Below are 23,376 nucleotides of genomic sequence, written 5' to 3'. Positions count from 1 at the left end.
ATGCATTATCGGTGCCTTGGAGGTTCAATCTAATTTATCCTTACCGACAGTTACCACTACTTCCTAGTGTAGTGGCTCGAGTCAAGCAGGTGTCAGTAATACTGTCTTCTCCGTCTTGGCCACAAAGGATATGGTTCACGGATTTAGTGGGGATGTCATCATATCCTCCGTGGAAGTTACCTTGTCGCAGGGATCTGCTGACCAAAGTCTCTTTGTTCATCAATGTCTCTGAGGCTGACTGCGTGGCAATTGAACGCTTAGTCCTAGCCAAGAGAGGGTTTTCTGAGAGAGTTATTTTTACTCTCATTCAAGCTCGTAAGCTAGTTGCTCGTCGCATCTATTATAAGGTGTGGAGGACCTACTTATTCTGTTCTCCAGGATGAACTGGAGAAGGGCTTTTCTGTAAGTCCCCTGAAGGGACAGTTTTCGGCCCTGTCTGAACTGCACAAGAGGTTTGCAGATGTGCAGCCATTTGTTAGGACTCTGCTGGGATCAGACCTGTGTTTAGATCTAAGGCTCCTCCTGGAGTTCAAATTGTGTCCTTAAGGATTTGCAACGGGTTCCGTTGGAGCCTATGCATGAAGTAGACATTTAAATTGTTGTCTTGGAAGGTTCCTTTTCTACTGGCTATTGCTTCTGCGCGCAGAGTATCTGTGATTGCTGCCTTGCAATGTGTCCCTCCTTATCTGGATTTTCATGCCGATAAGGCTGTTCTACAAACCAAGGCCCAGATTACGAGTTTTGCGTTAGAGGCTGTGCGGTGCTAATGAGCAGTTTTGTTTCACCGCTCACTTACATGCAGCGCTGGTATTAAGAGTTTTCAGAAACTCGTCGTTAAAAGACGAAGTGAACGTTGAGCAAAATTTTGCTCATTACCGCACTCCAATACCAGCGCTGCTTAAGTCAGTGGTGAGCTGGTCGTACGTGCTCGTGCACGAGGAATCAACGGGGAGAAGTTTCCAGGATAATCCGATGGGCAGAGACTCACTCTTGCCATCTATCAGCGATCTATATCCCAGGGGTGGAGAACTGGGAGGCAGATTTTCTAAGTCGTCAGACTTTTCATCCGGGGGAGTGGGAGCTCCCCCGTATGCTCGTTAGCCTAGGGGTACTTTGTACACTTACCTAGAAGATCTTGCTAAAGTTGTTGCCGCTTCTTTCTTTGCAACATACGCTATCCCTGAAACTTCATCACTCTGGTGCGCCACTCCCTCCAGCGTTAACGTCACAATCTACATGTCTGCCCTGCATCTGACGCTTGGATCATGACACGCCGCAGGAGAGAGGATAGAGCTGGATAAGTCTGCACATGCGTTGGCCAGAAAATCATTTTAATGCCCATGCGGGCCGCCATGATGTTTTTACCTAGGTAGAACATTGGTATAGGGTCTGCATAATGAGTATAACAATGGGTTTGTCACAATATTTTTAAAATCAAAATAAGAAGAAAAGGGCATAAAACATTTAACAGGTACCAATTACAAATATCTTTATTATATATAGAAGTTTTTAAAGAGATAATAAAATTTTTTGGGTTTACTATCCCTTTAACAGTGAAGAGCCGAGGTCAGTTTTAGACGGTCACCCTTCTGGGGTCAGTTAGCTGACCATTTATCCTCAATGCTCCGTTAGGGGCTTCATGGAGGGTGGTTTACATCTAACTCACTGGGATGGCAAGTAAGGTCCAGGGTTCACATTCACCTTCAGGTGTTGATGGTTACCTGGCCAGCGTGTGTAACACGTGGTTACGCTTCTCTACGAGATTTTTCCTTGCGATCCAGGAGCACTGGGTGCCGAATTCTTAAACTGTTCTGGAGTTTTTTCAGACTCTTGGGTTTGAGGCTGTTGCTAGATCGCCAAGTCTATGGACTTACGATGGTGCGCTCCTTTTCATAGGAAGCAGCTTAGGGTTCTTTAGAAAGTTAGATCTTTCATTGATTCCGTTTTCGAGGACTCTGGCCTAGGACCATGTCTCTCCCTGGATTGGGTGTGAACGGTTCGGTCTCACCTTAGGTGTTTGTGGTCCCGCGTGCCTCTCTGAGGGGGGTGGGGCTCTGTTTCTCATGGGAGATGCCTATCTGCCTGTGGCTTAGGTTCTAGGTCTCTCTGACGGGTCCCTACTGGTCTTCTGGCGCATTTGATGTTCCTTGTAGACTACAAGTGTCTTTCAACTGGGTGGCGATATGGCCGAGGAGACCCCTTCTCTTCTAGAGTGGGGGATGGGTTCTCCTGGTTCGGAGTTAACTTAGTATCTGTGGCGAGCTGTGGGTCCTTGTTTTCCTACCTTGTAAGGGTTTTTCCCTTCTTGCGTTTCTAGAATCCTGGAAAGGGAGATGTGGAGTAGTAACTCGTTCCACCGTTCCTGTAGCAGGAGGCTGGGGGTTTGAACCTTGATTGGGCTCCTGTTGAATGTTGGATTCTGATCATTGAGATAATTCAGTATTCTGTTCATTCGAAACATGTCTGACCTTTTTTAAGTGTATTTTTCTTTACGGATGCCATTGATTATGGAGCTGATATGGAGCTGTAATGCTAAATAAAATACCTGCTTGCATTTATCACTTAGAGTCTGGGTTTACTTCCTTGACAAGTCTGGAGACCGGGTGCCTTTTCTTGTTTGTTCTTTCGTGTATTCTGATATTTAGATGCTGGGGGTCTGAGAATCCTCTTCCCTTGGGAAGTGTTTCTCTTTAGGGACAACAGCAGTGTAGGGGGTCTTGCACCCGAGCACAAAGTCTGTCCTGACTCACGGTAGCTTGCCGTTTGTAGTAGCGGTCAGAGTTCTGACACGAGGCAACAGGGAACTCATGTTTTTTTGGGGTACCTTTATGGTATGGTACTGTGTCAGGGATATGAGGGTGTCCCTCGAGTCCTCTTCGGGACGTATTTCGTTGAGTATGGATTTTTTCATCAAGTCCTTGTATTTCTAGGGAGTTTGTCTCACTGGACGCTACTATCATAAGACAACCGTGGGTTGTTCTATGTTTGTTCTTTGGATTCTTCTGGGAATCTGTTCTCCCTTTTGGGGGCAGGTACCAGTCCTTGTCTTTCGGCCGGGTACTCTTCATGGGAGTCGAGAGCCGTGGGGCTCACTCCTCGGAGGTTGTTTGTGCTCGACTGACTTTGGGACTGAGTGGTCTCTAGCTCGGCTTTGCTGGTGGTGTAACTAATGTGCAGTTACCTGGGCTTCGGGTTTTTTCCCATGTCGTTTAATGTCGGGTAATTTCAGGCTGTGGTGCCTTTCAAAGGGGCTGCATTTTTGTACCCACCCGTTGTTTGCATTCAGTGTCCTCTAGCTTGAGTATTGTTTTCCCAAAAGTAATGAATGCAGCTGTGGACTCTTCCCGTTTTAGGAAGAAAAACATAAATTATGCTTAACTGATCATTTTCTTCTGATGGAAAGAGTCCACAGCTCCCGCCCGTGCTTTGTCTATGAGGCGGCAGTAATTTTTTTGTTCTTCTGGCACCTTTTTTTCCTACTGTTCCTTATTCCCTTGGCAGAATGACTGGGGGATGAGGGAAGTGGGGGAGGTATTTAAGCCTTTGGCTGGGGTGTCTTTGCCTTCTGGTGGCCAGGTTCTGTATTTCCCAAAAGTAATGAATGCAGCTGTGGACTCTTCACGTCAGAAAAGAAAATGATCAGGTAAGCATAATTTAGGTTTTTCTTCCTCAAGAAAGCACAGAAAACCAACTCCTGTTCAAAAGCAAGATTCCTCTGGTTCAGTCTGGAGATCTTATGCTAACTGGAACAAGTCTAAACAGAATAAAAAATCTGTCTCTCTTCTAAAACGGCATGAAAGTGAGGCCCACAACCCAGTAGTTCTGGTAGGGGGCAGATTAAACCTCTTTCAGGAGACTTGGTTTCAGTCTGTCCCAGAATATTGTTTCTCAGTGATTTCTAATTGGATTCAGAACAAGACCTCCCAGGGGAAGTTTTTTTTCTGTCCAATGTTCCAAGGATTCCTGTAAAAGCTCAAGCTTTTTTTCAATCTGTGTTAGATATGGAAGATATGGGAGTGATTGTTTCATATTCTTTGCAGGAACAGGGGATGGGATTTTATTCATATCTCTTAATTTTTCCAAAGAAGGAAGGCACTTTCAGACTAGTACTACATTTAAAGACTCTGAACAAGTTAGTAAGGATTCCATCTTTCAGAATAGAAACTATCAGGACTGTTCTGCCTTTTGTTCAGCATGGTTAGTTTATGTCCATAATAGATTTAAAGGATGCTTACCTTCATATTCCAATTCAAAGAGAACATTGCCAGTTTCTGAGGTTTGCTTTTCTGGACAAGAACTTGCAGTTTGTTGCTCTTCCATTTGTTCTGTCTACAGCTCCAAGAATATTTACCAAGGTTCTTGGTACCCTTTTGTCTGTAATCAGAGCTCAGTGTATTGCAGTATTTCTTTACCTGGACGATATCTTGGTTCAAGCTCTGTCTTTTCCTTTAGCAGAATTTCACACCAATCAACTATTGTTGTTTCTTCAAAAACATGGTTGGAGAATCAATTTTCTAAAGAGTTCTTTGGTTCCTCAAATAAAGGTTACTTTCCTTTGTTTCCAAATAGACTCTGTGTCCATAAATCTTTCTTTGACAGAGGAGAGACGGTTGAGATTGGTGTCAGCTTGTCTGAACCTTTAGTCTTGTCCGTTCCCTTCAGTGGCTCTGTGTTTGGAAGTACTAGGTCTCATAATTGTAGCTTCTGGTGCAATACCATTTGCTTGATTTCACATTGGACCTCTTCAGCTTTGTATGCTGCGTCAATGGTGCAGTGATTATACTCAGCTGTCTCAAAATATATTTTTAGATCCCAGTACTAACTTGGTGGTTAGATCATCAGTTTGTTATTCTGGGGGCTTCTTTTGCCCTTCCTACTTGGTCTGTGATCACTACAGATGCAAGTCTTTCAAGGGAGCTGTTTGGTGGTCTCTGACAGCACAGTGGGTCTGGGATTCTTGGAAGGCGAGGTTGCCAATCAATGTTCTAGAACTCTGTGCAATCTTCAGGGCCCTTCAAGCTTGGTCTTATCACCATTTCCAGACAGACAATGTTACAGCAGTAGCTTATCTCAACCATCAGGGGGAAACTTAAAGTTCCCTTGATATGATGGAGGTGTCTCAAATTCTTTTGGGCAGAAGCCAATTTTAGTCTAGTTTCTGTGATTCACATCCCAGGAGTGAACAATTGGAAGGCAGACTTTCTCAGTTGTCAATCTTTACATCCAGGAGAGTGGTCTCTTCATCAGGATGTGTTCAATCAAATTGTGGATCTTTGGGTTCTCCCATAAATAGATCTGATTGCCTTTGGTTTGAACAACAAACTACCTAAGTACTTTGCATGGTCCAGTGATACTCGGGCAGAGGTAGTGGATGCTCTAATAGTTCCTTGGTAATTTCAGCTTGCTTCATCTTTCCAGAGTGATTTCCAAGATAAGGCTAGATAATAAATTTATCTTGATTGCCCCAGCATGGCCTTTCAGGATTTGGTGTGCAGATCTGGTTCAGATGTCCAGTTGCCCTCTTTGGCTTCTTCCTCCTTTTTTCTATCCGAATCTCAAGTCTCTAAACTTGTTGGCATGGAAATTGAACGCTTAGTTGGAGACTAGAGATGTTTCTCATATTCTGTGGTTTAAACTCTGATTCAGGTGCGTAAACCTGTTTCTAGGAAGATTTGTTTTAAGGTTTTGAAAACTTTCTTTTCCTGGTGTATAAATGTTTTTTCCTGACTTTCTTTTAGAATTCCTAGGATTCTACAGTTTTGGCAGGATGGCCTAGATAAGGGTTTATCTGCCAGTTCACTGAAAGGGCAGAGTTCAGCTCTTTCAGTTTTGTTCCACAGAAAGATTGCTAATCTTCCTGATGTTCATTATTTTGTTCAGCCTTTTATTCTGAATTAAACCCATTATCAAGCCTATTTCTCCATCTTGGAATCTGAACCTAGTGTTACGGGTTTTGCAGGTTCCTTCTTTTGAGCCTATGCATAAATTGGACATTAAACTACTTTCTTGGAAAGTGTTGATTATTTTGGCTAGTTTCTCTGAGAGAAGAATTTCTGAATCGTCTGCTTTCTTGATTTTTCATCAAGATAAGGCTGTTTTACGGACACTATTTAATTTTCTGCCTAAGGTTGTTTCTTCAGGCAACCATTTGTCCTAATCCTAAGAATGCTTCTGAAAGATCTTTGCATTCTCTGGATGTTGTTAGGGCATTAAAATATTATGTTGATGCTAAGTATTTTATAAAAACTTCTAGTATGTTTGTTCTTTTCTCCGGGCCTAAATAAGGTCAGAAGGCCTCTGCTACTTCTTTATTCTTTAGCCTCTGGTTAAATCTTTTGATTCACAGAGCTTATTTAGATGCAGGTCAGCCTCCGTCGCAACGGATTACGGATCATTCTACTACGTCAGTTGCCACTTCTTGGATTTTTAAGAATGAGGCTAGAGTTGATCAAATTTGCAAGGCAGCTACTTGGTCTTCTTTGCATACGTTTACTAAATTCTACCATTTTAATGACAAAGCAGCCTTTGGTAGAAAGGTTCTTCAGACAGTTGTCTCAGTTTGATGGTTATGCCTGTTTTTTAGTGCGATTTAAAAAAAAAAAATATTTAGGGTTGTGGATTTATTTTCTCAGTGAAAAAGATGTTTCTAAATCCCTCCCTTTGTTAGACTCCAACTTGGATATTAGTTCCCATGAGTAATGGATCATGGACTCTCACCACCTGTATGAAAGAACATAATTTATGCTTACCTTGTAAATTCATTAATTTCATGGTGGTGGGAGTCCACGATAACCCCCTTTGGTGGTGTTTTGGGGTTAGATTTTTTTCAGCACATCTTTTTTCCCTGCTCCCTTTTTTTAACCTCACTTGTTTGGCTATACTTTAGACTGAGGTATGTGTGAGATGAGAGGGGTTTTATAAAGCTCTTGGGGTTTGGGAATCTTTGCCTCCTCCTAGTGGTAGAGAAGAGTAATTCCCATTAGTAATGGATCGTGGACTCTCACCACCATAAAGGAAATGAAATGATCAGGTCAGCATAAATTATGTTTCCTTCTAAATACAGTGAGAGTCCACAGCTGCATTCATTACTTGTGGGAATACAGAACCTGGCCACCAGGAGGAGGCAAAGACACCCCAGCCAAAGGCTTAAATACCTCCCCCACTTCCCTCATCCCCTAGTCTTTCTTTGCCTTTCGTCACAGGAGGTTAGCAGAGAAGTGTCGGAAGTTTTTCGGAGTAATTCCTTAGGAAGGGTATCTGCCTTTTGGGATGGAACTGGAGTTTTAAGTAGTCTTGTCAGCCTCTCAGTGAGGGTATTGATGAAAGTTAGAGTCTGGAGATGCAGGGAGAATCTTTCTGCGAAACCATCCAGACTCCTATTAACAGCTCCTATAAGCGTTCAGCGTTGACGAGTTTCGCTGCTTGTTTACTTCACTCAAGTCCATGTCAGAGGCGTTGCTAATATCTGTCAAACTTGAAGAACCATGTTGCTGTTCCACTGAATGGATTCCGGTAAGATCATTTCATTTTTTACACACGTTAATGATAGAAGACAGGGTCTCAGTGAGTCTCCTTTATCTTTATGGAATCAAGGGTTAATATCGCCTGAGGGGGATTATTGAACAGTGGAGTCTTGTTAATCATGTTTATGTGATTTTGACTGCGTATGTGTAGGAGACATTTTAGGCTTATAGGCTGAAATGGAACATACAGGTTAAAGAGCTGCGCAGTTTTATTAAGCTGGCGCGCTTTTCCTTAGCAAGGGTCGTCCTGCATGAGGCACCATGTGACTGGAAGAAGTCGCGTCTTGTTTTTCCATTTCCGATTCCTGACTGAATGGCTGCGGAGAAGAGTTAATTTCTCTACCTGTCTGGATCATAGGAGGTAGTGAGTGCCCCAGCCATTGGGGGTCTAAGGTACCAGTTCTTTGTTTGGCTAAAAATTGTAATTAGATTTATGGAGGATTCTGAGGATTCTATATTCTAGAGGAATCCTCTGATACAGAGTTTGATACCTGCGTATGTTGTGAGGAGGCCCGGGTAGACCAGCCCGCTCAATTATGTTCGGTATACCGCAATAGGGTGTTCTCTTCAAACAATGTTGAAGTTAGAGACCACTGAGCTGTCTACCTCTGAGGATTCCTCGTCCCGTGAGGTGCGTTCCCTAAAATCTTCTCCTACACATGCAGTTCCCCTAAGTACCATTACTCCTTCGTCTTCCTGCTACGTGCAAGCGATGGGTTAATCTGTGCTCTCCTATCTATTGGCCGTTGTGTAAAATGACGATTGTGCCCGATCAGTCATCTGGGGATGCGGTTCCCTCTGAGACTTCAGAGGTAGAACCTCCGGGGTCAGAGTTGCCTGATTTGACTCCTCCGTCTGCGGAGGATTTGGCATTTAGATTTAGAATGGCATGCCTGCGTTTACTTCTGAGAGAGGTTTTGGCGATGTTAGAGGTTCCCAGTCCTTATCTGTCAGGTGGATCTCAGTCCTCTAAATCAGATAACGATCTTGGTTAGATGAGTTGAGAGTTGGATCCTTTTCTTTATCGTCTATATGTATATAGTTATAGAATCCCAGTCCCGAGCTCTGTGGGGGGTTGTGTTGTATAACAGGCAGGACCTGTTTGTTTTAGTTTGCACACCCTTTTTGACGTCCCTTTTGTGCGTTTAACTATTTCATTTCTATTCCGTTTCGGATAGTTTTTGTTTTTGATCTTGGGGTTCTTGTGGGAACTCTTTTTTAGGAAGAAGTTTCATCACTTGGGTTGTTTTTGGTTGTATCGATGGTCGTGATGGTTGGAGTCTTCTGATGGAAGCCTCTAGGTCTCTGTTCGGGGTGATGATTTCCTCGATTATCTAGAGATAAAAATGTAAGCCTTGGAGCTTATTTTCTTTATTTTGTTTATTTTTAGTTTTCCTAGCACTGCTGGAACTTAAGAATTTGACATTTGTTTGTTTTTTATGACAAGACGTGTCGTACCCATGATGATGGGCTGGACCTGTTTTGGGTAGCAGTTAAGTCTGTTCTTCCCTTCTACTCTAGAGAAGGAGCTCTTTCTAGTTATTCTGGTCCAGGCAGAGCAGGTCCATCTATACCGAAGGACAGGCAGGACTGAGTGGGCACTTGATGCTGGATCATATGGGTCCGGGGGTCTTAGAGGCCGGAGTTGAGTTTTTCATTCCGTCTTTCTGGTCCAATAAGGGGAGGGGTTTCCTGTTCTTTTTGGGTCCAATGATTTTTAAGCAGAGCTTATTAGATCACTTTGTTCAGAGAGAATACACAGTTCTCTCTACCTGGATTTAGGAAGAAGGATATCTTTACTGTCTAGAGCAGTCCAGTGTAGCCTGGTGGTTATCTCTGGGGCTTTACAACTCGAAGGTTGATGGTTCAAATCAAGCTGCTGACGCTGGATGTCCATTTAAAACATCCTTGTTTAAGCAGGTCCGTTTCTTAGGGACCGTTTTCTTCTGGAACCTCGCTTGGATCCTAAGTTTTTTTTGGTGGCGATCTGGGGTTTTATGTGGAAGTAGCCTGTTTCTAGGTGTTGCGGCGGCTCCCGAGTCTTGGCGGTTCTGCTTTTTCCAGCGTCTGCTAGTAGACCTTTTGGGATTTGCTTCCTGTCAGTTCCATCCTCGGAGGTGGGCCTAGATCTGAGATGGATCCTTTGGATGCGGCTTGGTATTTCAGATAGGAAGGCTCTTTGCCTTAGAGCTTACGAAGTTAGAAGTACTTCATCGGGTTCTGCCCTCCAATTCACCTTCAGTCCTTCGTTGGCGCTGTGGTGGGGGGTGATGGATTCAGCCCAGGCCGAGTCTTCGACATAGCATTGGGTTTTTGTCTCTGTCTTAACAGTCTTTTTGGATTACCGGTTGGGGAATCGTTCTCCCGGTGTTGGGGATTTTTATCCTAGTTCCCCCGGGGGAATGTTTTGTCTTGGTCTCTTCCTTATCAGCAGGATGAGACTGTTTCTTGGTGAGTGGATTATTTCTGAGTTAGTGAGTTTCTCCTGCGTAGATGGGAGGGTCTCAAATCCATTCTCTGAGCGTGCAAAATGGATGTTCCTTGCGATCATCCATTCGATCTGACTATCCAGAGGTTTTCAAATGTGTATCTGAGGAAAGCAGATAGAGTTTCTTAGCTGAGGTCCGCTGGACTAAGTGACCCAGGGGATCAGTTCCCGGCCTAGCAAGCTGTAGACTTGGAGTTTGAATTCTGTTGTGGCAGTTTTCTTAATTCTGAGGAGGTCTATTTTAACCTTCTTTTTGGCTATGTCACTCTTTTTCGAGGATGGCTCGATCCTATCTGGAGTGGGCGTCAGTGAGACTGTTGCTCCATTTTTGCCCTCGAGTTCGAGTTTAGAGGCTTCACTGCCATGAGAGTTCCCTTGTTGCAGGGATCTACTGGATCAGGGTCTATTTGCGTCTTGGGATCTTTTATTCCGGGGCAAATTGCGAGGGGTCGCTTGGACCTAGCCGAGAGAAGGTTTTTTTCTGAAATGTTTTTGTTCATTTCCTTCTGCTTGTACCTGGTTCCTCATCACCTATTTTAGACGTGGAGGACTCACTCTTTTTTGTTGAGAGGAGCTAGCTTGTCCTGACTCTCTTCTGGATCCTGGAGTATTCTTCTTCCCCTCTAGAATGAGCTGGTGAAGGGCTTGTCTAGCTAGTTCTTGTTTGAAGGTGCAGCTTGCAAAGATAGCCTGTTGGTTAGCTTAGCTGTCTGGCAAGCGGAAGGTTGCAGATGGATACCAGCTGCGATTCCTTTCTCTGGTATGTGTTTTTGCAAGCAGTTTTTGCTCTCTGTTTGTGCTCCAGTTCCAGAGGTTCATTGTTCTTCCAGGTGTTCAGTTGTTTTTGTTAGGACACTGCCTGTGGCAGGGCCTGCAAGTCAATTCCTTGCTCCTTTTGGGGTTAGATTTATCCTTCAGGAGTTACATTGGGTTACCTTTGTACCTGTACAGGAGGTGGTCTTTGAATTCTTATTCAAGGACCTATTTCGTCTGTAGATTGTTTTTCTACGTGTCATAGTTTCTGTATTGCACTTTGCAATACGTTCTTCCTTGATGTGGTCTCCCTTCTAATAAGGCTAGCCGAGTTTTTGTTTTCTGAAGTTTGTCGTATTCCTTGTCCAAATGGGAAGAGGTTCTTCCTTTTTGGGGGAATCTTACCTTGAGGTTTCTGTCAGACTTCATCAGAATATACATTTTTTTTCCTTTGTTATTCATATCTGGGGAGTGCAAGGTTTTGGAAGCGGATAACTTCCTCCTTGTTGGTGGAGGAGTGTTTTTTGCTGGTTCTAGGAGACAGCGGGACACAAGACTCCTCAGAGGTTTATGGATCAGTTCGAGTGTAGTGACATCTTTTTGGGTCTCTGACATGAGATCCTATGGTTCTGATTGTTGGGTGGTTACTTGGTCCTCCTAACATTCTTATTCTTTTTATTTTTTTGCTTCTGTCAAGGAAGCCTTTGGGAGTTTAGTTTTCTTGCAGGCTGTGGTGCCCTTAGGTTGGGCCGCCTCTTATTTGTACCCTCCCGTTAGCATTCAGTGTCCTCTGTAGCTTGGGTATAATTTCCCACAAGTAATGAATGCAGCTGTGGACTCTCCCTGTATTTAGAAGGAAAACATAAATTATGACTTACCAGATAATTTCCTTTCCTTCGATACAGGGAGAGTCAACAGCTCCCGCCTATGCTCTCCGGTGGGCGGCACTAAATTTAAGTTGTTTTCTTCTGGCACCTTTTTCACCCTGATATTTCTCCTACTGTTCCTTGTTACCTCGGCAGAATGACTGGGGGATGAGGGAAGTGGGGGAGGTATTTAAGCCTTTGGCTGAGGTGTCTTTGCCTCCTCCTGGTGGCCAGGTTCTGTATTCCCACAAGTAATGAATGCAGCTGTGGACTCTCCCTGTATCGAAGGAAAGGAAATTATCTGGCAAGTTATAATTAGTTTTTTTCAAAACTGTTTTGATAAATATGTATATATAATATTGAAATCAATAGATAACATCATAGCATGCGTAAGTTGCATTTTCTTTTAACGATTAACACCTGATATTAATGATGTTATTATGGCCCTGTTAATTCTTCTAGTAGTGCTCCTTTTAGGGACTTTGAAAAAAGACATTAGTTGAAATACCTTTTGGAATCATGTCAAATGTGCTTAGTGGAGTAATTTTGAGGGCAAGTTCTTCTAAATGCTGGAAAACTTTAACAGTGTGAAAATGCAGCTAAGTTAAATATTTCTAAGGGGCAGTACAATGCACACTGAATTATTTTCATCCCAAGCAAGACCAGGCAGACCTAAAGTGACCACTTTGTCAGAAGACCATATCAAACAAGCATCATTAAGGATTCAAGCCCAGCTGAACCCCAAAAAGCCAAAAGCACAGTCAAAAGACAACTGGAAAAGTGCATTCTTCATGGGAATGTAGTTGTTTAAAGGGACATGAAACCAAAAACTTTTCAGACAGAGAATACAATTTAAACAAATTTCCAAATTGCTTCTGTTATCTGGATTACATTATTCTCTTGATATGCTTTGTTGAAGAAACAGCAATATATGTGCAGCCACTAATCACCGATCCTAAGTCTACCTAGGCTTGCTTTCTAACAAAGGATACCAAGAGAAGAAAACAAATTAGATAATATAAGTAAATTAAAAAATGTCATGCTCTCTCTGAATCATGAAAGAAAAAAAATGGGTTTCATGTCCCTTTAAATGTTTAGCATGAACCTAACAATACAGAAATTTCATACTGAAAGACTAGAAAAACTTCCTGTTTATTGACAAAACTTCAGTTGTAGCCACAGGCTTCACGTAAGGCGATGGCAGCATGAGAGGCTCACACCCCAGTATGTGAAACCAACAATTACATTTGATGGGCTTTACCTGTTCTAAAGTTGCTGTCTTGCACAAGATCAACAACACTTTGGCCAAAAAAGAAATACCACTCTATTCTGCAGAAACGTGCCATCCCTCCTGACATAAAGCCATGTAGAAGAATATTTATTTTTCAGGTAGGATAATAGTATCTGAAGTCTATGGAAGAGTAAGGAGTGCTAGTTTTCATGTATTACCCTCCAAAATCACTAGATCTTATGCCCATTGCACATTTTTGGGAATATTTATAAAGGGAAGAGGTGGAACACCTGTGAAATCACTAGACCCTTTCTGTAATCCTTTAAATTGTGTACTGTAAAAATATTACCCAAACTTGTAGAATCAATGGCAGAGTTAAAGCAAATGGTGGTCATACCAGATATTGAGATTTTTTGATATTCAGTATATACTAACACATGGCACGATTATCCCATGTGCCTTAAACTGAGACACAGCATTTTTTTGTCCTGAAGGCAGAACCATAACAGAATACCATGAGTGACCCATTGCATCTTTTCTGGCACATGCCTAGGGACTACAAATACCAGCATGCAGTTAAAAGATAGGACCACCTCTGATTGAGATTTCCTGTATTGTAATTGTAATGAGGGAAGAGTGTAGGTTATCCTTAACAGCGTGTAGGTCTGTTACTGCAACTGCTCAAGATTTCTTTGTTAAATTCAAGCTCCTTGCTTGTACTAATGACAACACTCATGTCTGCAATCCACATCTTATTTTCCCTCCTGGTGCTACGCAGGCTGTGTGCATAAGGAAAACTGCAGCAGGAATCATGTACACTTTTTGGAATTCTTCTTCCAGGTCAAAGCCCCCATGTGTTAAAGGTGCATATAAGGCAACTACTTGAGCCCCTCCAGAGCAAGGACTGGGACATAATTCCCATAGGAATTCCTGCACATACGTCCTCTGGGGAGCTCAAATTTAAAATAGTTTTTTGGTGGGTGGATTGGTGTCTTTCCTTTTCAAACTGTCTGATTTAAAGGGACACTAAACCCACATTTTTTTTCTTTAATAATTCAGATAGAGCATGCAATTTTAAGCAACTTTCTAATTTACTCCTAGTATCAATTTTTCTTTGTTCTCTTGCTATCTTTATTTAAAAAGCAGGAATGTAAATTTTAGCAGCCAGCCCATTTTAGGTTCAGCACCATGGATAGCACTTGCTTATTGGTGTCTTACATTTAGCCACCAATAAGCAAGCATAACCCAGGTTCTTAACCAAAAATTGGCAGGTTCCTATGCATCATATTCCTGTTTTTTAAATAAAGATAGAAAGAGAACGAATAAAATTTGATAATAGGAGTAAATTTAGAAAGTTGCTTAAAATTGCATTCTCTATCTGAACCAGGAAAGAAAAGTTTTTGGTTTAGTGTCTCTTTAACCAAATTGACTGCTACAGACTGCCCTGGCAATATCTGTAACCCTTTAGATACCACAAAATGTCCATTGCTGCCCTCCTTGTTTGTGTGTGTTATGTATATGTATGGATTTACCCATATCTTTGTGTATATGTACGTATATACACCTACACATAGTATTTACACACACACACACACACACACACACATACATATATATATATATACTGACTTTTCGATTTTTAACAAATTTGTCAAATTCGTCAGTGACATATTTTGAGACTTTTTAGAGAAATATTATAGTAGTTTCCATTTGTATGCTCACACATATCTTTAGCATAGGTGATTAGTATAACTACTGTCCTATCGCCCTAAGCAGTGATGTGTTAAAGAGGGTGTGTTGCGTATGTGAGGATTTAAGAGTAGGTGCCTATGAAGTTTTTTTCTAGTTTGTTCACAGCTTAATTCTGTCATTGGAAATTGCTTCCTGCAGCTAAAATAGACACAATACCTTTTTTGTGAGAGGAAGTGTCTGATTTGATCTTCCCCAGTGCTTCCTGACCATTTCCTCCTCTCATGTCTGGGGCTGCCCTCCCCTGGGAAGTTTTTGTATTCCCAGTAGAAGCAGTGTACAAATGATGGTGTTTGAGCATAGGCAAGCACTGTGATGATAACTGAAGTACACATTATAATATTATAATTGTATCAGTTAAATAGTGCATAAAGTTTACTTCTGTTGTCAGATTTACCCCTTGTCAGATATACCTTTGGTATAGTTCGTTAAAACGTACTTCCTTTCCGCATACTGAGGTGGCACAAGGCTGTGAAGATATGTATAACATTGTTGCAGACACGGCTGCCATATAGTGCTGACTGAAGACACAAGCAAACTCCTGATCCTACCTCAATATTATCTCATTGAAAGGAACTCATTTTTAACGAAGGATACCAAGAGAAAGATGTAAATTTGACAAATGAAAAAAATTGTAATGTTATTTTCTTAAATTGAATCTGAATCCTGAATTTTTACTTTGGACTTCCTTATCCCTTTAAGTGCCTCCTATTTATTTTGTTTTACCTGCCCTCTGACATGGAATATGTATTAACTGTAAATACTTTAATTTTATTAATGTTTTTTTCTCTGCAGTATCACGGCGGAGCAGTGAGGAACTGAAACGGGACATCACGGTTCCAGATGGTGGCTCCTCCTCACCATTGATGGTGATGACCTCACCCTCCCCGCAAATGACTCTATCCTCATCCTCTCCCACAGCATCTGTCACACCTACCACCCGCAGCCGTATCAGGTAACGCAAACCTGGATGAAAGTGACCACTTATTATTTTAATCTATACTTCCCACCGGACCATACCTGTATGATGGTATACTCCCTTCCTACAATACATTTCTTCCTATTAACTGTTCCACTTCCTTTCTTTAGTGCTGTTCATCTTCACATTCTTGCTCTCCTTTCTTTCTGGCTTACACAGTTTTATGACTAGCTTATAAATATTGTTACCTAAACAGTAGTGAGACTAAACTGCCTATTATGCTATCTAGGGAAGAAAGGAAGGACCCCTTGTCAGCTCTTGCTCGAGAATATGGTGGTTCCAAACGAAATGCACTTCTGAAATGGTGTCAGAAGAAGACAGAAGGATACCAGGTGAGTACCACATGGATACATCTTAACACAATTATAGGCTTGTCTTTTCCTACACACAGGATAGCTTGATGTATGATCCTCTATCCTATAAGTAGTGAATTGGTTATCATGTAGGTATGACCCTTGGCAGGTGTAGGCCGATTGCTAAGCAGATTAATTAGGTCCCGGGCTATTAGGCAGCTCTCTCCCTCCTGGGAGCAGATAAAGGATAGTTACTGGGATACCTGCAGCTCCATCTGTCTACATGCAGGAAGGAATTAGGAAAAAATCATAAACACATAGCAGGGACTGTAACTCCTCCCTGCCCATGTGTTACTTACAGCATGATGGCACAAAGCAGGTGACTGAGATTTATAGGCCTGGCAAATCATTCACCTTAGGGAACAAATTCTTGATTCCTTCGATGCACTCGTGTGACACCTGACACAGATTTGTCACCTTATTCTCTGCTACTAAGTGGTAAAAAAAGAAATCCTTTACTAGTGCCTTTTGTCTTTGAAAGAGATTATTGTTTGTAGTTTGTGTGGACTTCCAGAGTTATAAAACTGCTTTTACCTCTTTACTGCACGGCAATTAAGTGGTTAAGGATTTTTGTGTGTTGTGCTTTCTTATTCCTGTCAGTGACATATTCAGGTTTCTTCTTTTCATTGAGTTGGTTAGATATAAAAAACAGTGCGGATATTGTGCTTTGTACCCTGGGGGATGGGCATTGAAACATGACTTACTGTGCTTAGACTGTCAGAGATTATCTTTAACATGCGTTATGACAGGGGGCAGATAGTGAGATGTGACATATTCCTGCTGTGCCTTAGGCAGTCTGGAACCAAGTGATATGGTAACAACGTGAAAAATGAAAGTAAGTGTAAATAAATGTACTTCCTAAGTAACATGATGGAATCCGACATAAAGTTTCCCCAGCTTCACATTATGGTTGCAGTATCTAAACTTAAACACACAGCTCCATCTATCTGGCCAGTACATTTAAAGGGACAGTAAACACCTAGTAATTGCAAGACATTTCTGTTGTCTGGCTATAGAACAACACATTAGCCAAGTCTCAACGTTTTTAAATCAAATAGATAAGTAAAGTTTATTGTTTTTCAGTTCGTATCTGCTAAAGCTAATTAAGAACATATATGTAGCAAGATTTGTCTTGAAAAGTCAGCAGGGTGCTTTCCAGGTTTGATACTTAGAAAATGTCAGCAGTAAATTACATGAAAATGGGGCAAAATAAATAAAGTATAGCGCAAAGTTGTTTCAAAACACGTAAGTAAATGTTTTAAATAAAAAAAAAATCTGTGTGTTTATTATCCCTTTTAACCACTTTAGAGAAATTGTGAGAATATCATTGATATTTTTAAGTTAGAACAAGCTTTTGTTATTACAATACATTATATTCTACAATCCCTTTAATAATAAGTTTGAAATCTCAGTCTATAGAGACATCAGGAGCAGCAGCATATGCTGCTCACATCAGACCAGTCTCATAAGCCTTATAAGTAATTTAATTATAAGGGATCATAATTTATTAAATTACTATGTTTTATGAGACAAGTGTAGCAAGAACATTTAATTTAACAACTCCTGCTTGAATCATACAAGGGCATAACAGGGAGATGAGTGCTGTTCCCTAGGGACGATTCGTACTATGCACAAGAAGAGACTATATAAATACATTTTTGTCCCCCAAAAAGCTGCAGTTTGGGCATGGGCGGTGTTCACTGCTGAGAGATAAATGCCTAGTTGTAATGTGATGCCTGTTATGGAACCCCCTGCCCAAGTGGACAGTAGTTCTCCATGTATGTGTCTGTGTGTGTCTGCACGTAGAGCTCCACAAGTGGCAGGAAATGAATTCTTTATTATTATTGGTATTATTTTAGTTTCTTCCCAGAAATGAATTTGACCCAGGGGTGGGAGGGGGGAGAGCAGAGAGCGGATAGAGACGGTGGGAGAGCTCTTCCTGCTTTGAACTAAGGGATTCCTTCTCACTAGTAATATACACACATTTCATTTATTTTCTGCATAGTCATCAGTGATATGTATATACATCCTCTGTGTAATAAATATATAATGATGTGTGCTTCCTACCTATTAATATCTTGTTAATATTACAATGTGAATATATCCTATTATATCAATATTAGGATACATACTTCTCATCTACTCCCAATACAAAAGCAATAAAAGCAGATATAGCTCTCTCACCTCTGTGTGATGTTGCAGCGTGTACTATTCCCCCACATCACAGCACATATCTCTATATTAAATAGGAAAACACCAACATATATCTCTGAAGCTCACATCATCGCTAATTACAGACTCTTAAGGGAGTATGATAACTTTCTAATTTAAATATTTATCTCCCTCTTTTTATTAAAAACACATAGTTTAGATCGCCAACCTCCCACTGTTAGTAACTTCACACCAACTAGTAATAAACGTCTTCTATACAGGCATCAAATACCGGCACCTTTTAACTCGCATTTCCAAGCGTATAACCAAGTAGTTTTATCTTATTTTTCTCCTTTTATTAGAATATTGACATCACAAATTTTAGCAGCAGTTGGAATGATGGGCTGGCATTTTGTGCTCTCCTGCACACCTACCTCCCTGCACACATTCCATACCATGAATTGAGCAACCAGGACAAGGTAAGATAAATGTATCCATTTTGCTACTGGTTGCTTGTGATACACCAAGCATGCATGTCGTACATGCGTCTTCACTATAGATTTCCTTTTCTCTCCCTCTGCAGAGAAGAAATTTTACTTTGGCATTCCAGGCAGCAGAGAGCGTTGGTATCAAATCTACTCTGGTAAGTGTGATGAAAAGTTGTAAAGGGTTAAAGGATGTTCATTATTTTCCAAATGTTAATATAATTTACTGGGAATTATGAGTTTGTTTGCTTGCCTGTTTTCAGAATAATTCTATTGTAACCACAAGATTCCTTATGTTCTTTGTAGGACATTAATGAGATGGTGCGTACTGAGCGCCCAGACTGGCAGTGCCTCATGACTTATGTTACATCTATCTACAAATATTTTGAGACCTGAGCATCATCTGGACAAATAGCCTACCATCCCTTTATCTTCATGACAACAGTGTGGTCCAGTGGAAAACACATATGGGTTTTGTCTGCCAGAATGTTGCTGTAGAGCAAACATACAGAAGGGTCACCAGCAACATTAAAGGCTCACACTGGTTTACCAACCTATCCACTGTGCCTGCCTGATAAGTACTATTACCTTGAAGCTAAAAGCTGGCTACAATATCCGTTGTATCAATAGCTTGTGCTTGGGAGTCACTTAAAACTTAATACAAACTTATGTATCATGATCACAGTGTAGCTTGTATCCCATTTAAGGAGAGTACAATAGACGACTGCTGCTGCAGTTGGAACGAATGTGGTTCTAAGCCTTGCACCTTTTCTCCTGATGCTAGTGCCTTAGATTTGTATGCCCATACAGCTGCTTCACCACCGCCATGCAATCCAAGAGAAAAGGATGATTGTTACTTATATATCTGATTGAATGGATGTGATACTGTATATTGATTCATATTTTGTGCCAAGCTGTCAGCTGCTGCCTTCTAATTCCTGATTGTCTCCTGCTCTTTGTGCCTAAAACACTCCATGAGATTTCCTGTGAATGTTACTCTACAGGCAGCTTTTTTTTTTACAAGCTATCAGTGTAAACTTTCCCACCATGAAACACTAAAAACACCCAAGAAAGTTCAGCTTGTTCCCTTTGTCTTAAGCTCAAGCACTGAATGTTCTGCCGTTATCAACCGTTCCCTAACTATTACCAGTGCAAGCACAATGCTCCAGAGTCCATTCCTGATGCCAGACTTATCCAAGTATCCACATAAGGTGTATGTCAAGCATGGAGGTTATTTCCTGAACACGTGGGCTTACTGCTTCCAGAGGTATAGCCCAAACATTCCCAGACTTTATTCATTTGTTCTTCATCTTGACATCCTCTTCTGGTATAAAACTCCATTGTAATGGAGGCATTTCATTAAAAGGTGGAGACCTGTGGCAGCTTTTCGCCCCAAAAAAATTCCAACCAAATTTTAGAAGAATTAGTTGGAGAGCATATTGTTGTCTTGAGACTGATCCAAGCAACATACTGCAGAATATTCAGTAATGACTTTACTGCTTCAGTAGGCAGTGGATGATTAACAGGCTCTTTATATTTGCCCCTCACCATACAATTGCAATAAGCAGCTTATTAAAATTATCTTCATTATTTGGACTCCCTAGCACTGCATGTTTTTTTTAACTCAAGCCTCCTTATCTGTTTGCAATCAGGAACAACACAAATTATGGGATGAGGAGCTTGGACAACATACTGAGCAAAAACAGAACACTACTCTCATATAATGCATTAATCTTATATAATGTATTAATCTTAAGGCCTGAACATGCTTTCCAGAGCTGTACGGCACCAATATTGTGTTTCACCCTGGAAAGAGTAAATGTGTGTGTGTGTGTATATATATATATATATATATGTGTGTGTGTGTATAAACATATAAGGGTCCACACTCGCTTGATTTAGTTTCTTGTAGGTACCTTTATAAACTACACTATTTTAAGAAATCCAGTGAGTGCGGACTCTTAAATGTTATATGTACAATGCTGTCCTGACAACCTGGTAGCTGCAACTACATGGTGAGATTGAGAATGTACAGCTGTTACATATATAAGTGAGTATTATACTTTGCCTTTGGTTCTGTAGGAATTATAGGGTAGTGAAATGGAAGAAAATATTAAACACCATCATATTCCCTTGATTCTGCACATTTAAAACATAAAAATCAATAAAGTAAGATATTAATAAGCCAAGTCAGTGTTATATATTGCCAATCCACACTTCTACTTGTTAGGTCAAGGTTTAAATGGGAGGGGGATGCTGGATAAACTGATGTAGACAATTAGTGGCTGCTCCTGTTGAAGCGCAGTTCAAAGTAGATTACTTAATTTTAATGCATGGGTTTTTTCTCTTTCTTGCCTTCTCTTGTGACAGTGCGAGTAGCTAGAGTCAGTACTCATGGAGAAATGAACATTTCCAACAGGAAGAAATATGAGGGAATTAACATTTAATTCACCCCTCGTATCATTCCAAGAGTCTAGGACTTCATTTCCCTGCAGTTTTAAGACACTGTCCAATTGACTTCCATTATCAATTTTTTTTGTCTTTTTATATTCACACTTTCTGGGGAACAAGATCCTACCTATGTGCACAAGCTCACACTATATGTATACTAGTCTGTGATTGGCTGAGGGGGCCGGGAATAGGAGGAAAAATACATTTGTCAGAATAAAATCTGCTTATTTGGAATTCAGAATAAATGCTATTGCATTGCCTTTTTATTATGTACTTGTTAAAGGGACATATAACAAAATATAATATGTACTTTAATTACTTTACCGGCAAATTGATACTGCAGTGCCTTGCCTTTAACCCTTTCTTTTACATTTCTGAATTGTACAGCTTTAACTCCCCCTACACAATTCCTTATATGGCTGTATCTATCTCCACCTTTGCTTTGGTAGAATACAAGACTTTAACACTCATATGCTGGAGCATGCCTGGAAGCAAATAAGCTGCTGGGAACTCAGTTGAAATACAATGCCTGTGTTTATGATGCTAAACACTGATAAGGGGATGTGGATCAGACTTCTCCAGACAGCATAGCTATGTAACTAATTTTGCTTATTTTTTAAAAATTATTTTAAAATACCAGCAATTTTTTTAAACATTTTTTGTATGCAAACTATTGTTACTTAATTAGCCCTTTTAGGATATGCACAGATCTCACAATGTTATGACACTTTAATTATGTAATTCCTACTGCATTGAGTGGTCCTTTAACAACTTGCTAGGTCAGTAGCAGGGATCCTCAAGCCTGGTATATATATATTCCTTGGGACATTACCCATCTATCCACCTCACTATTGCAAAGCTTACACTAGGGATCTATAGATCATGTGGAACCAGCATTTTTTTTTTATTTTAATCAATCTTTTTTACTATACAGAAGGTGGATTCTCAGCATATTAACCATGTTTTTTGTAGTAATGCATAGGAAAGTTAACAAATAGTCTATTCAATTTAAATGGTTTAGAAATATTAGACCTCTATTTGATTTACTACCTATTTAGTGTTGGATCAACATGAATTGTCCATAATTATGGTGGCATTACTGCAGATCAGGAAATCTTTCACCACGCAATCCCAAAATTGGATTTGGAAAACTCAGGGCTTTCTACAGGACACACTGGACAAACAGCAACCAGTTCATTGAAAGTTCAAATCTGTCATTTTGTTGCTTTTCTAGAAAATGACATTTTATCCGAGCATGCATTTATTCAGGCATTAAAGTGATGGGAAACTTTACATTATTATTATTATTTATATTTCTTTCCTAAGATATGGTGAGTCCACGGCTTCAGAGCACCAAGAGCACCACAATTAAGCTGTTAAGTATCACTTCCCTTCCCACAAACCCCAGTCATTCTCTTTGCCTTCGGTGCAAGGAGGAGGTGAAGTTTTGGTGTCTGCAGAAGATTGGATTTATTTCACTTAAAATCAAGATTTTATTATTTTGAAAGCCAGAGTAGGTTTGCTCTGATCTTTCCTCTAAAGATTGGGTCTAGCCGTACTCCACATTAGTCTCTTCAGTAGGGCAGTGGTGGCTTTAAAGCAGTAGGAACTTGTAAGGTGGGCCTTGCTGCGTTTTCCTAACATTGTGTTGCCCTAGTTTAGAAAGCCAGAGTAGGTTTACTCTGTTCTTTCTTTTTCCTACAGGTCTCTGTGAGGAGCGGATTCCTCCCACGTTGTGTAAGCCGTCTTCCTGCCGGACAGCTAAAAGTGCAGGTAAGTGCCTTTTTGTTTTCTGGGGCTAGGAGACTGGCACTGAAGGGGTTAAGTACCCTCTGTACTCAAGCTGGGACACTAAATCCTTAGGTAAGGATGTTTTTATGGCAGTGGGCAGGCACTACTAGTATGTGACATGGAGAATTTAGGTTTAACCTTCATGGCAAAAGGAGGGGGTTAACCTTTTATGGGGACTCAGTATAGAATGTATTTGCTAAAGACGCAAGAGAAAGGTTAGTCTTCCCTTACTACTTTTATTGCCTTGTCTGTCTGTAGGCAGCCACTCTCAGTCCTAATCAAAGTCTGTTAGGAGGCGCACTCTTTCTTTATAGGCGCCATTTACATGGGACTATTTCAGTTTAATTTCTTCCGCTTTTAGCGGAGAGGAGCGATCTTTATTAATTTATTCTAGCTCTGCTGAGATTATAGGGAGGCGGATGTGACCGTAAGAAAGTGTATAAGGCAGGATAATTCCCTCATTTGCGGCCGATATTGGAGGAATGAAGCTTGATGCAGTATACGCGCTTCATTTCCTTGCTGCATTTATGTTCCCGCCTCCTTTTCGTCCTCACAG

At 40.9% G+C, this 23,376-nt stretch overlaps 1 protein-coding gene across 1 annotated transcript in view; it reads left to right on the top strand.

The window, feature by feature from the left end:
* Positions 1 to 20,767, top strand: part of SPECC1L (sperm antigen with calponin homology and coiled-coil domains 1 like) — a 215,214-nt gene extending 194,447 nt beyond the window's left edge. The window contains exons 12-16 of the mRNA XM_053701992.1: positions 15,406 to 15,565; positions 15,819 to 15,921; positions 18,456 to 18,572; positions 18,677 to 18,736; positions 18,885 to 20,767. Coding sequence (XP_053557967.1) covers positions 15,406 to 15,565; positions 15,819 to 15,921; positions 18,456 to 18,572; positions 18,677 to 18,736; positions 18,885 to 18,974 — 530 coding nt within the window. The 3' untranslated portion in view covers positions 18,975 to 20,767. The remainder of the gene's footprint in view (positions 1 to 15,405; positions 15,566 to 15,818; positions 15,922 to 18,455; positions 18,573 to 18,676; positions 18,737 to 18,884) is intronic.
* Positions 20,768 to 23,376: the final 2,609 nt, after the last annotated feature.

This window comes from Bombina bombina, chromosome 2 (genome assembly GCF_027579735.1).
Source record: "Bombina bombina isolate aBomBom1 chromosome 2, aBomBom1.pri, whole genome shotgun sequence".
Lineage (NCBI taxonomy): Eukaryota > Metazoa > Chordata > Amphibia > Anura > Bombinatoridae > Bombina > Bombina bombina.
This window is presented reverse-complemented; position numbering and strand designations above follow the sequence as displayed.